This window comes from Camelus bactrianus, chromosome 17 (genome assembly GCF_048773025.1).
Source record: "Camelus bactrianus isolate YW-2024 breed Bactrian camel chromosome 17, ASM4877302v1, whole genome shotgun sequence".
Lineage (NCBI taxonomy): Eukaryota > Metazoa > Chordata > Mammalia > Artiodactyla > Camelidae > Camelus > Camelus bactrianus.
In genome coordinates, this window is record NC_133555.1 from 42724138 (window position 1) to 42736685 (window position 12548).

At 46.2% G+C, this 12548-nt stretch overlaps 1 protein-coding gene and 1 non-coding gene across 4 annotated transcripts in view; one reads left to right on the top strand and one right to left on the bottom strand.

Moving 5' to 3' along the window:
- Nucleotides 1–12548, top strand: part of TRANK1 (tetratricopeptide repeat and ankyrin repeat containing 1) — a 77694-nt gene that overhangs the window by 25346 nt on the left and 39800 nt on the right. For all 3 annotated transcript variants that reach the window (XM_074345260.1, XM_010945812.3, XM_010945813.3), the window contains 6 exons: nucleotides 940–1090; nucleotides 3908–4026; nucleotides 6420–6503; nucleotides 7125–7263; nucleotides 9288–9419; nucleotides 12373–12543. In XM_074345260.1, coding sequence (XP_074201361.1) covers nucleotides 940–1090; nucleotides 3908–4026; nucleotides 6420–6503; nucleotides 7125–7263; nucleotides 9288–9419; nucleotides 12373–12543 — 796 coding nt within the window. The remainder of the gene's footprint in view (nucleotides 1–939; nucleotides 1091–3907; nucleotides 4027–6419; nucleotides 6504–7124; nucleotides 7264–9287; nucleotides 9420–12372; nucleotides 12544–12548) is intronic.
- TRNAA-UGC (transfer RNA alanine (anticodon UGC)) lies at nucleotides 2363–2435 on the bottom strand. Its single transcript has one exon. It is a non-coding gene; the product is annotated as a tRNA-Ala (tRNA).

Sequence of the window (12548 nt, forward strand, 5' to 3'; positions counted from 1 at the left end):
CTAATCCATCTTGGCATCACTGTGTCTTTTTTGTGGCATGAGGGTTCCCCGGGAGAGGAGATTTATGGCAGTCCTCATTTCTTGGAGTTTCTGCTTTTTAGTCAGAGAACGGAAGCTCCAGGAAGACTTATTTCTGCATCCATTGAATCTCAGATGCCTTCAGCTCAAAATAATCTTTTTACCAAAGTGTCACATTTGGGGGTGGTGTATTCTGGTCCTCTTCATCTTCCTCCAAAACGAAAGATAAAACTTGAATCTGAGGAACAGACTTACAGACACAGAGAATAAACTTATGGTTTCCAGGGCCTAAAGGGGGTGGGAAGGGATAAATTGGAAGCTCAAAATTTGTACCTCTTGGGGAACGATGGCAATGTTAGCTATCTTGATTGTGGTGGTGGTTTCATGGGTGTATACATCGATAAAAATTCATCAAACTATACATCTGAAATATGTATAGTTTATTGTATAGGAATCATACCACAACAAAGTTGTTAAAAAATTTTGGATCTGAGAAAGGCAGAGAGATGGGAAATTCTGTTCAGCCAGCTTTCCCAGAGCACAGAGCGCCTCATTCCTGACCTCCATCCTGAACTCCTTTCAGCGTGTGTTGGAGGTCAGTGGCTGCAGCAGCTCACAGTTTAGTCCAAGCAGAGTTAGATGGCAAGTGCCAACGTGACCCATCCTTGTAGAGGCAGGTGGCAGGTGCCAATTTTTAGTTAGCATATGTCATGGATTGGAAAGTGATTGTTTTCTTGCCAGTTGAAAAATAACAAGAACAGTGTGGCACAGAATACAATACAGGAAAACCTGTAACCAGAGCTTGTTAGACATCTGTATTTGCCCAGAAGTGCGCCTCCTCCAGCCTTTCTCCATCGTGCTGTGAGCCTTGAGAAGAAATGGGTGTATATGGTGTTGCCTTTTTTTTTTCCTTCGTTCCAGGGATATTACCGAGCTGGTTATTCTTTGCTGCGTTTGCTCCAGCCTTACGAAGCTGCTCGCATGTTTTTTGACGGCCTGAGACTCGTGCAACGCAGCCTGGACCAGACCCAGGTTGCTGATTTCCTGGTGGGATTCTTTACCACCATGGGCAGTAAGTCAGGAGCGGGGCGGGGTGGGGGGCGGTGAAGGGGGGTGGGTGGGATGGGGAGGCGGGCCCTCTTTCTTTTAAAAGTCCATGTGATTTTTATTTGAATGGCTCCTGGAGACTGAGGCTTCTGGGGAGATAATTACAGGGTGTTTGTGGCTTACTTTTGTTTGAATGAAACTGGTTTTTACATTAGAAAGCATTTGGGAAGCTTTGGTGGCTCAGGCCTTTTTAAAAACAACTGGGTCTTTTTGCACAAATCCCTCAAGGCTGTTGCAACTTTCCAGTTTTGCTAGGGACTTCTTAAGTTTTCTGGGTTGCTATCCGTAGAGATTTCCCTGCATGTGTATTATGTGTTTTATGTGATTTGTGCACTTCCCTCTGATGTTTTTGCTTGTATTCTTCCAATATGTCGAGAAAGTATTCCTGTTTGCTATGAAAATAACCTGAATGGGCCGACGGAAGGTTCTGGGGAAGCTGACTGGGGGCGCTGGAGTCAGGGCTCCCCCCCACTCCCATCCCCCCACCCCCCGCCATGCACCCAGTCTAGGAGGGGTGGTGGTAGGGGTGGGGCTTTTGCATTGCTCATTGGATTATTAGTCTGAAGACCTGGCCTGCGAGGTGGCTTTGTCGGTGGCCTGGAGTAGGCAGAAACAGAAAACCATGAAACATACGCTCCCTGCCGGAGCAAAGGGGCTCATTCCCTGGTTATCAGTGCAGTCCGAAGTTCAGCCAATGGCCAGGCCATTGTTTTCAAATACTGTGTTTGATCAAATTTCAGATTGTGCTGGTTTAAGATGGGCTGCTAATTTGTATCCTGCCACTGAGAGAACATTGATCACAACATGTGTGCTGATTCTAGAGATGTTAGAATGTGAAAAACGGCACAGGTTATAATGGCTGGAAAGTGGTCTCAGCTTTCAGAAGTGGGGAAACTAGGGCTGACAATCGATACAGCTGTTCTCCTGGTGACTGTGGGAAAGCAACTTGTGTGGTCTGTGAATGGGATCCTATAGATTGGCAAGTTTGGCACAGAGTAGGGGTAAGAGCAGCGTCAGGCAGTGCGTGGGGAAGAGGTTAGAGGTGGACTCAGCCGTGTCCCCCAACAGAGAGGTAGAAGGTGTGCAGACAGGTGCTAATGGGTCACAACTCTCCAGTCAGCCTTTGGTGAACAGTGACTAAAGCCCGCTTCCCTTTCCTCTGAATCTGAATGGCTTGACCCATCCCCTACACTTCCTCATTGTCCCAATATGTCCTTTAAATTGTTTTTTTTTGTAATGGAGGTACTGGGGATTGAACCCAGGACCTTGTGCATGCAGAGCACACACTCTTCCACTGAGCTATGCCCTCCCCAACTCTGTCACTCTTCTACATGGAAAATAAACTGACTTGATACCAAAGGAGAAAGGTGCAGATACGGGGTAAGTTAGAAGTTTGTGATTAACAGATACACACTACTATATATCAAATAGATAAACGAGAACCTACTGTATAACACAAGGAACTGTATTTAGTATCTTGAAGCTATAATGCAAAAGAATCTGAAAAAGAATATATATATATGTGGCTGAGTCACTGTGCTTGTACATGTACACCTGAAACTAACACAGCCTTGTAAATCAACTATACTTCACTTAAAAAAAGAGAGAAAAAATATTTTAGGAATTAATAAAAGTCACTGTTCTATCAGAAGCCAAGCCAGAGGTATTGGAATTCCAGACAGCCTCCTCGTGGTGACTGCCCCTCTAAGAAGTCTGGATCCTGAGTGGGGCCAGTTAGCGGGACTTCTTGGGGCAATGCATCCCAGACTTTTCTACCAAAGTGCGCCTGTTTGAAGGATACATAGATGCCCATGGTCCAGTTTCTAAATTTTGAAAAATATATTTATGGAACTTTGGTATCCTTTTGAGACAATATATTTTTGTTTTGGTAGTTACTGATTTTTGGAAAATTAAAAAAATTTTTTTTGAGGAGGGGAAGTAATTAGGTTTATTTATTTATTTATTTATTTATTTACTTACTTACTTACTTAATGGAGGTACTGGGGATTGAACCCAGAACCTTGTGCAAGCTAAGCATGCATTTTGTCAATTGAGCTATATCTTCCCCACTGATTTTTTTTTGGAAATTGACAACCTAGAAGAGGTGCCATGTTATTCTAGCACCTGACCCATCCCCCTGGATGTTCTCATCCATAAGTCTGGAGGATCACGAGATACGAAAGGTTGAAGGGCCACTAGGTTGGTAAGAATGTGGATTGACCCAAAGAGCTGGTAGACCTGGGTTCCGCCGGGCTTGGTTTTGGTCATGAACTAGATACACGATAAGCCATGAAGCCTGACCTCACTCGTCGTAGTTTCATATCTACTGAGTGAAAATATTTGTCACATCTGTCTTAGAGGAAGTGAGTTTGGTACCTTCCCCTAGGCTTCCATTTCCTCCTCCGTAAATGGAGAAAGGCACTACCATATTGGTTCTTTTGAGGGAGTAATATAAGTACACATCACTGGGCTCAGAAGCCGAGTGAATGTTAGTTCGTGTTTTCCTGCCCAACTCTTAGGGGACTGATTTTCACCCAGACTTAAGATGATTGCCTATAATTTGACACAACATTGTAAAATGACTATAACTCAAAAAAAAGGTTAAAAAAAAAAGATGATTGCCACTTCAATGATATAGGACTTTACACTTCGAAAATGCCTTTCTTTCTGATGTCTTAAGTTTACCGTTTTTCTCTATGTGCGGTCCTAACTGGAGGACCTTTTCCTAAATGTTCTAGACTCTGCCCAAGTAAAATTTCTGAACTCTGGAACTTTCTTTCAGATGACCCCATTGTTTTGCAAAGTTTCTCGCCCTGCTTTGATCATATTTTCACTACTGGATTCTCAACTGAAGTGTGGCAATCGGTAATAGAAAAGTTGGCAAAGAAAGGATTATTGCATGTAAGTAAAAGGAGAGGGGGAAGGACATTCTTGACTAAATGATTTCTTTCTGCTGGCACTGGGGGATTATAATTTAGTACTTACTTATCTTGATGCCAAGGTAACTTTTTTTTCCCTAATAGAGGTACTGGGGATTGAGCCCAGGACCTCATGCATGCTAAGTATGCACTCCAGCACTGAGATATAACCCTCCTCTCAAAATAACTTTTTAACATCATTAAAGATGGAAAGTCACTGAGATGTGTTAGTTCCCCAGTTTCCATTTTTTTTTAAGCTAGGAAAAACACTCGGTGGCAACCTCACTGCTTGCTCTGTGTCTCCACTGTCATCAAAGAAACGTGAAGCCCCACAACATTATAAAATGACTATAACTCAATTAAAAAATGTTAGAAAGAAAGAAATGCAAAGCCCAAAGGCTGAGGAAAAGTTCGTCTTTATAATCCTCTTTATACGGTGTTTGCTGGCAGGGGGCCCTGATGACCTGCCTGTGCTGCTCGGGGGGTTTCTGTATGACTTTAAGGGACATCTATCTAGTGACTGTCCACTGAGGGCTTACAGTGTGCAGACACTGAGCCAAAGGGGTTTTATCGCACCTGGCACGTATATGCTCGGTGCCCAGTGACTAGTGGGTGTCATTGATGGTGGCCTATACACACTGTTGAGAATGGGCTGGCCAAGGCTGGGAGTTTGGTTAGAAAGGTGCTGCAGGCTTGTTAAAGCTGAGCAGTCCAAAAAGCAAGGGCAGCCTATAGGGGACTCTGGACTCAGGAAGCTGAATGACATTAGAATACAGGATGCTTACATTTTTGAAAAAGTCATGGATGCTGTTAAGAATCTGATGAAATCGGTGAGACTCCCTTTGCAGATACACACAGTGACGGGTAGAGCTTTAAGGAGCTCATGGGAACCCCCTGAAGTCCAGCCACGGGCTCCCTGAAGCTCACTCCTCTGTTACAGTCTTGAGAAGGCAGCAGCAAGGGTGAGGAAAATGGGCTGGACTCTACAGGAACCAGGAAGCAGACATCCAGGGCCCTGTTAACTAGAGATCTGGGATCTTTTCTTTTCAGATAAAATGGGTGAACAAAGAAGAGGTTTTTCCAGTTCTATTAAAAAAGTTCTGAAATTCTGTGATTCCAAGTGTTAGGGTAGATCTGTGGGTAGGAGGCTCTAGGCCTCATTAGCAGGAAAGTAGTTCCGTTTACAGCACCCAGGAAAGAACTTTTTATGTCCCCTCTTCCCCATGTGGGATGAATGTGGATGAATGGAGCCCCGTAGCCTAGGTGGGGAAGGAGAGAATGGGGCCAGATAGCTCCTAATATGCTGTCACCCAGCCAGACAAGGAAGAGCCGGGAATCCAGCCAAGGTGGTGGTCTCATATCCTGCTAGCAGCGAGGCCCAGGTCATTTTCAAATACTGGAGACAGATGAGTCTTACAAAAGCCAGGCCAGCCATCAGGACTGTCAGAGCCCTGAGATTGAGTCTGGGAAGTGGGGCCTGTTCAGGGTGAGCAGTTAAGAGTAGGTGTCAAACTGAAAGAAACCAGAAACAAGATGTGGCCACAGGATTAGTTCTTGTGGTCCCACGGCTCCTGGCAAGAGCATGCATGAGGGAAACGATTCTGAGACCAGGTCTTCAGTCATGGCCATACCAAGCCCAGAACTCCTAGTCCAGCTGTCATCCCTGGATGATCTCAATCAGGGCCTCTCAAGGTGCGCTGTGTGACCTGGGGAAAGTTGCTTAACCTCTCTGGGATTCAATTTAGGGTCAGTGGTTTAGCAGCAGGCTCTCTGAAGTCCTGTTTTGTGGTATTTGCTAATTTCCATGGTATAAGTGCTTTTAATTTCAATGGCCAATGTCAAGCTTCTAATTCAACTGTAAGACTTAGAGTTGGGAAGAGAATTGCCCAGTCAACTGACTGTGACAGGAATGGCCCCAGCAACCCACTCAGTAGGGTCTCATGGGCTCCAAATACTTGGGGCTTATGAAGCACTAACGTGCTAAAGAATTACTTGGGATGAGCTATTTGTAAAAGATTTGGTTCTTCTGCTTGCTAAGCTTTAAGAACTTTGCAGGAAATTATGTTTTCATCCCTTCTGCCACTGTACTCCCAGGGCTGCCCACTGCCAGCTGCCCCTGTCCTCAGCAGGCTTTGAGGAAATATGGAGAGAGCTTCGCTCTCCCCAAGAACAGGAAGTTGACTAGACAGAGACACTTTGATTATCACGGCTCAGGCCAAAGAGCTTGGTAGGTAGCTTAAGAAAAGAGACAGGGCTAGAGGTTGTCTTGTTTTGTTTTTCGTTTGTGTGTTTTAAAGCTTAAGATTACTTTTGTTCTAGTAACCTATGTGGAGAACTGTCCTGTTTCAGCTTTTTCTGTTTCTCCTCTCTCTTCAGTCATTTCTACTTTTATTGGCGAGAAAAGACCGACTCCCGAGAAACATCCACGTCCCAGAGTTATCGCTAAGAAGTCTCTTTGAGGTAAGGTGGCTTCTCAACACAGACGGTTTCGAGTCAGGCCACTTCCAGCTTGTACTTGGGACAGTCCTCTTCAGCTGCCTCGCTGGAGATTTGTTATTTCTGGTAATCTCAGGCTTGGGCCACAGCGAATCAGGGTTTTGCTGATTCTGAATAACTTTATAGGTGGGGACAAGGGCAGGGGAATTGGATGAAGGCAGTCAAAAGGTACAAACTTGCTGTTATAAGATAAATAAGTACTAGGGATGTCATGTACAACATGGTAAATGTAGTTAACATGGCTGTATGTAACATTGCATATGAAAGTCATTAAGAGAGTAAATCCTCAGAGTTCTCATCACAAAATCATTTTCTTTTTTCTGTTTCTTTTATTTTGTATCTACATGAGATGATGGATGTTCACTAAACTTGTGATAATCAGTTCACAATGTATGAAAGTCAGATCACTATGCTGGACACCTTACACTTAGATGGTGCTGCATGTTGGTTATAGCTCAATAAAACTGGAAGGAAAAAAAAGTACCCAAACTTTATGGGGAAGGAGCTTGAAGTTTCATATTGATGCGGTAACTGTCTATGATTCGTCCTGTGGTTTTGTTTTGTTTCGTTTTGTTTTGCTCCTAGAAATATGTCTTCATTGGACTTTATGAGAAAATGGAGCAGGTGCCCAGATTAGTCCAGTGGCTCATCTCCATTGGGGCAAGTGTCGAGACCATAGGACCATACCCTCTCCATGCCCTCATGCGGCTCTGCATCCAAGCACGTGAGTGTTTCGCCGGCCCGATGCCCTCCAGCTCAGACCTCAGAGACTGCTTAGCTCAAGTGAAACCAGAATGTGGCCACTTGAATGTGGACTATTTGGTGATTTGAATGGTCAGTGATTTAGTTCTTCAAATGAATGAAGGCAGCAGGAAAGCAGCATCATTTTTATTTCTCCTGCAACCTCACAACTACGGGAGGCCCAAATTGAAAGGATTCTGTGTTCCCAGGCAGATCCTGGCAGTAGAGCAGAGCCCTGGGACCCAAGGAGGGACTTGGGACAGATAGCCTTGGCTGGGCAGAGCTCTCAGGAGTGCTGTGGAGTTTCCTCTCGCTGGCAAAGGCAGCTGTGGTCTTTTCCTGAGTTCATTTTCTCTCTAGACCAGAGGACCAACTACTGTGGGTGGGGGTGGGGGAATCCCAAGGGAAACACTGGCTGTCACTGATACAGTTTGCTTGTTGTTCCTTTAAAGGACTCATATATATATATATACATACACACACACACACACACACACACACATATGATATGATATATAGATGATTGTTGCATCTCCCAGTTGTCTTCAGACGTTGTCAAATATCTCCTGGGAGGAGGGCAGAATTACCCCCAGTGCTGAACAGCTGGAGGAAACTGTTGATGGGTATCAAATGCAGGTAGCCAGCAACTCAGCCACCTGGCCCAAGGCTGTGAGAAGCAGGAACCTAAATACACTAATATATATAATATATAATTATAATATGTGATGTATTATTTATATCAGTCTTTACCACTTGGCTATAGGATTTAAATTTTAAAATATTTTTATTTCATCCTTAAAACATACACACATACAATACCCACATTTACACTTTAGCTAGAAGCCTGTTTTTCTTTTCCAAGCACATGTGGCATCATTGTTGGCCTAACCCAGACCATCTTAGAAGGGGCCACGAGAACTTGTCTACACAGTCTTCCTCTTCTAGGCTGTAGCATCTATCTCCTCAGGATGGGAGAGGGGGTGGCCAGGGGCTTGAAGACCTCGGCTCCCATCTCTGCTTCAGCCAAATTTCCCCTGTTATTACCCATTTCGTATGTTGGAGAATCCATAAGAGATTTTACTCTCACACAGGGATTGGTGGATGAAACGGTTCACCATAAAGTCTGATGGAAAGCAATCTAATCCAGTCCTCCCAGTTTCAAATTGGGTGTACCTCTGAGTATGACCATCATGATCCCTCACTGTGTCTGCTTTTTAAGTTTGCTCCTGTGGTTATAGACAGGTATTGATAAGATCAAGTCTTCGAGTTTATTCCTGATTCATTTATGGGAGGAAGACTCTGAGGTGGTGACAAGTGGTGTCCACGGTTGGCAGAAGTGTGTGGCTTCCCTTCATCCCAGGACCCACAAGGAAGGAGTCTGGGAGAAGAACTTAAATACATGTCCTGTTGATAGTAATGCAGTCATGTAATGAGTACTGATGGAGCACCGTTGGTGCCTCACCCAGGTCCTCTTTAGAACCAGTGTCCCCATCCCCACCTGCTGCCCCCTTTGCCAGAGAGCTGCTCTTTGCCAACAGGTACCACCTCCCAGCAAGGTTTCCCCTCAAACTCACCTCCCTCCCCAGAAGCTCCCTGTAGTTCTTGACGGGGGTACAAAAGGTCGACCCCTGCTTCAAGGTGGGTCAATGCTGTGGAGCAGTCCCTGCTCCAGAGCTCCCAGTGGAGTCAGGCTGACGTTGACTCAGCTGAGACCACATCTCTCTTTGCCTCCTTCTCCTGCCCTGCCCCCGTCACTCTCCTTCTCCCAGTAAACCACACGTACCAGAATCCCTCTGCTTCTAGAGAAGCTGCCTGAAGTTGAGTATGAGTAACTTGCTGTAACGTCCTTTCGACTCACAGACGCTATGTCCCCGCACCTGTGTGTGGTCAGTGGCTGCGTGCGTGGGATGCCCCATTTGGTTCCCTCAGGGTGGTACACAGTGATGTGCTTTGCTGCTTTCCTGTGTGTTGAAAGTAACATCAGTGACTCATTTGAATTCCCTCCAGGGGAAAACCATCTTTTCCGGTGGTTGATGGACTACAAGCCCGAGTGGAAGGGTCGTATCAACCAGAAGGATGCGGATGGCTGCACGGTCCTGCACGTCGTTGCCGCCCACTCCCCCGGGTACCTCATCAAGCGTAAGTGGCCATACTAGGCAGAGGCTGGGCTGTGGGTGGGGCGACATCAGGTGCGAGGGAACCCGCACAGCTGATCGCTTTACCCGGTCCATCCTACGACAGTCTCAGACAGCTGGATTTTGCCTTGGTTTAAACACGCAGAAAGGACGTGAGGTCAAAGCCCTCAGCTTTAAGTGGCTTCTGTGGGGTTGAGTGTCTCAAGGATGTGGGCTTCTGGCTGCATTTGCTTCCTCCCTCATCACACTGTGTGTGTGTGTGCCTCTGCTGGCATCACACCTACACCAAATCCAGGCTGGTGATCAGCAGTAAATCATGTACCAGACAACAGACAAAGTCCTCGGACTGCTCAGAAGCTAACACAGGAATTGCATCCTCTCTTGCCTGCCAGGGCCAGGCAGCCCACCTGAAAGAGCGCGGCTGGCCTGGGCAGGGAAAGCTGCTGCTTTTGCTGCAGACGTACCTTGTTAACCTGTGAAATGGGAAGACCGCACCTGCTCCCACACAGCCTTCTGATGCCTCTCATTTCCCTGGAGCCCCTCATACCTCTCAGTCTTTGTTTTCTTTTTTGGATAGAGAAAAGCATGTTTTTTCTATTAAAAAAATTTAGGGTTGCTGTGATGGTACGTGGTGATGGACTCTCAGCGCCAGCAGAAGGGAGGTTATAGGGAGCGGTGGGGGCTTGTGCCTGGCGTGGCTGCAGCCTGGCGTGATCATGGGGACCAGACACAGCTGCCATCTTCGGCTGACAAGTGACGTCAGAAGGCTGGATTTTTAACAAATATGAAAATTTGTGATTATAAAATGTTGGCTTAAAAGTAACCAGGCCTGTGGACTAGCCACAGCCTGAAGGCCACCGGTCAGGGGCCTCTGGTCTGTTGGGGCCTCCTGGGAAATTGCAGTTTCCTCTCTTCAGCAAGTCCCAGGAGGAGCCCTGGGCTTTGTTTCTCTGATGTCACCCGCACTGGACTGGGTCCCAGGAATCCACGTCTGCAGGGATCAGAGAAAGGGTTCCTCTGGATTCTTTTGAGCTTTATTCAGATGCTGTATGATTCACCTGTTTAAAGTGCACACTTCACTGCTTTTTAGCTTATTCACAGAGTTACGCAAACATTGTCACAATCAATTTTGGAAATTTTCATCACCCTCAAAAGAAACTCCTTATCTGTTCAGAAGTCACTCCCCCATTCCCCTTCCTTTCCAGCCCCAAGCCACCACTAATCCCCTTTGTGTCTCTGTGGACTTGTGTATTCTAGACATTTTGTATAAATGGAACCATACGATACGTGGTCTTTTGTGTCTGGCTTCTTTCACTGAGCATCATGTTTTCAAGGTTCATCCCTGTGGTTTGAATCAGTACTGCACCCCTTTTCATTACCAAATAATATTCCCTTGTGCGTGTGTCTGCCACATTTTGTTTATCAGCTCATTAGCCGAAGTAAGTTTGTCTTGTTTCCACTTTTCGGCTATTGTGAGTAATGCTGTTATGAACATTTGTGTTGGGAATGTGTTTTCACATCTTTTGGGGCAGCACACTTTGGTAATTACATTAGTTCTCTGTGCTGTGTAACGAATCACCATAAATATAGTGACCTAAGATGACACTCATTTATTAGATCACTGCTCTGTAGGTCAGTAGTCTGGTATGATGTGACTGAGTTTCAGGGTCACTGGAGACTGAAGTCAAGGTATTGGCTGGGCCTGCGTTCTCATCTGGACCTCTGAGCCTTCCTTCAAGCTCACATGATTGTGGCAGAATCCAGTTTCTTGTGGTTGTAGGACCGAGGTCCCCGTTTTTTTGCTGGCTCTTAGCCAGAGGCTGCTGTCAGCTTCTACATGCCACACATTCTTTGTCAGGTGGCCCCCTCTGTATTCACAGCTAACAGTGGAGAGATTCTTGTGCCTCAAATCCCTCTCATGCTTTGGATTTCTGCCCTCTTCCATCTCTGACCTCTAGACCTTTGACTTTTAGGGTTCATGTGATCAGGCCAGGATAGCCTCCCTTTCTTGAGGTCAGCTGCTTTGGGACCTTAACTACCTTTGCAGTGTCTCATCACAGCAGTGTTTAGATGAATGTTAAATGAATAGCCAGGAGAAGATATGTGTGTCCACCAGGGGTTGGGAATGTCAGGGTCTACCTGAGAATTCTGCCTACCACAGGGAGATGCTTGATGGGTAGGGAGTATGCCTTGTTTATCTTGTCTTATTTTCATAAAATGGGAAAAAAGCAGCCGTGACTGGGGAGGTAGGAAAAGAGAACACCATGAACAGGACGATGCCTGGAGAAGAGATGCTTTGTCAAGGCGGTGAATTTTGGGGAGGCACGGTTATGGGAGTTGGGAATTGGGCATTGATGCATTTGACTCTCCGTGCCTCCAGGGATAACCTGTTACATTCTGAAAGCTGTTGCATCTGTGATCACAGAGATACCCCGATGCTTGGCAAATAGATATGTCAAAGCAGCAAACGGAGCTGGCAGCCAGAGGGTGGGGCTGCGAGGGTGGAAACAGTGACAAGAAGACCCTGATGCAGAAGCAGTAGTCACTTTCTTCTCTCGTCCCCAGATAGGCTTTTTTAAAATTTTTTTTTCTGGATGTGTATTCTGTTTGCTCTCTAGAGAATAAAGAAGTTGAAGTCACAGCTTGCTGTCATCCTTACAGCTGTAACTGTTGCCTAGTAACCAGATTCCCCCTCTCCTTGCTTGTTGCCAAGGAGAGGGGAGAAAGGTAGAGAGGAACGCACTACTGAACCTCTTAAAAGCTATTGTCTTTCCCACTCGACACAGGACTCCTTGCTCTGGGAAGTCGGCTGGATTTTCAGGTTCTGTAAGCAGAAGGACATTGGTCCCCTGGCCCGGGGCTGCTGGGGCCGGGAACGGGAGCAAGTGCACTCGTGAGGACGTCTCCTTACGGCAGGAACCGTGTCAACACCCCCTTCTCGCTCTGGCCCACTCTAGGACAGACGGAAGATGTGCAGATGCTCCTGCACTTTGGGGCAGACCCCACCCTGCTGGATCGACGGTCCCGGTCCCCTGTGGATGTCCTGAAGAGGAACAAGAACTTCAAAGCCATCGAGAAAATCAACAGTCACTTGGAAAAGCTGGCTGCGTGTTCTAAGGACCTCTCAGGTACA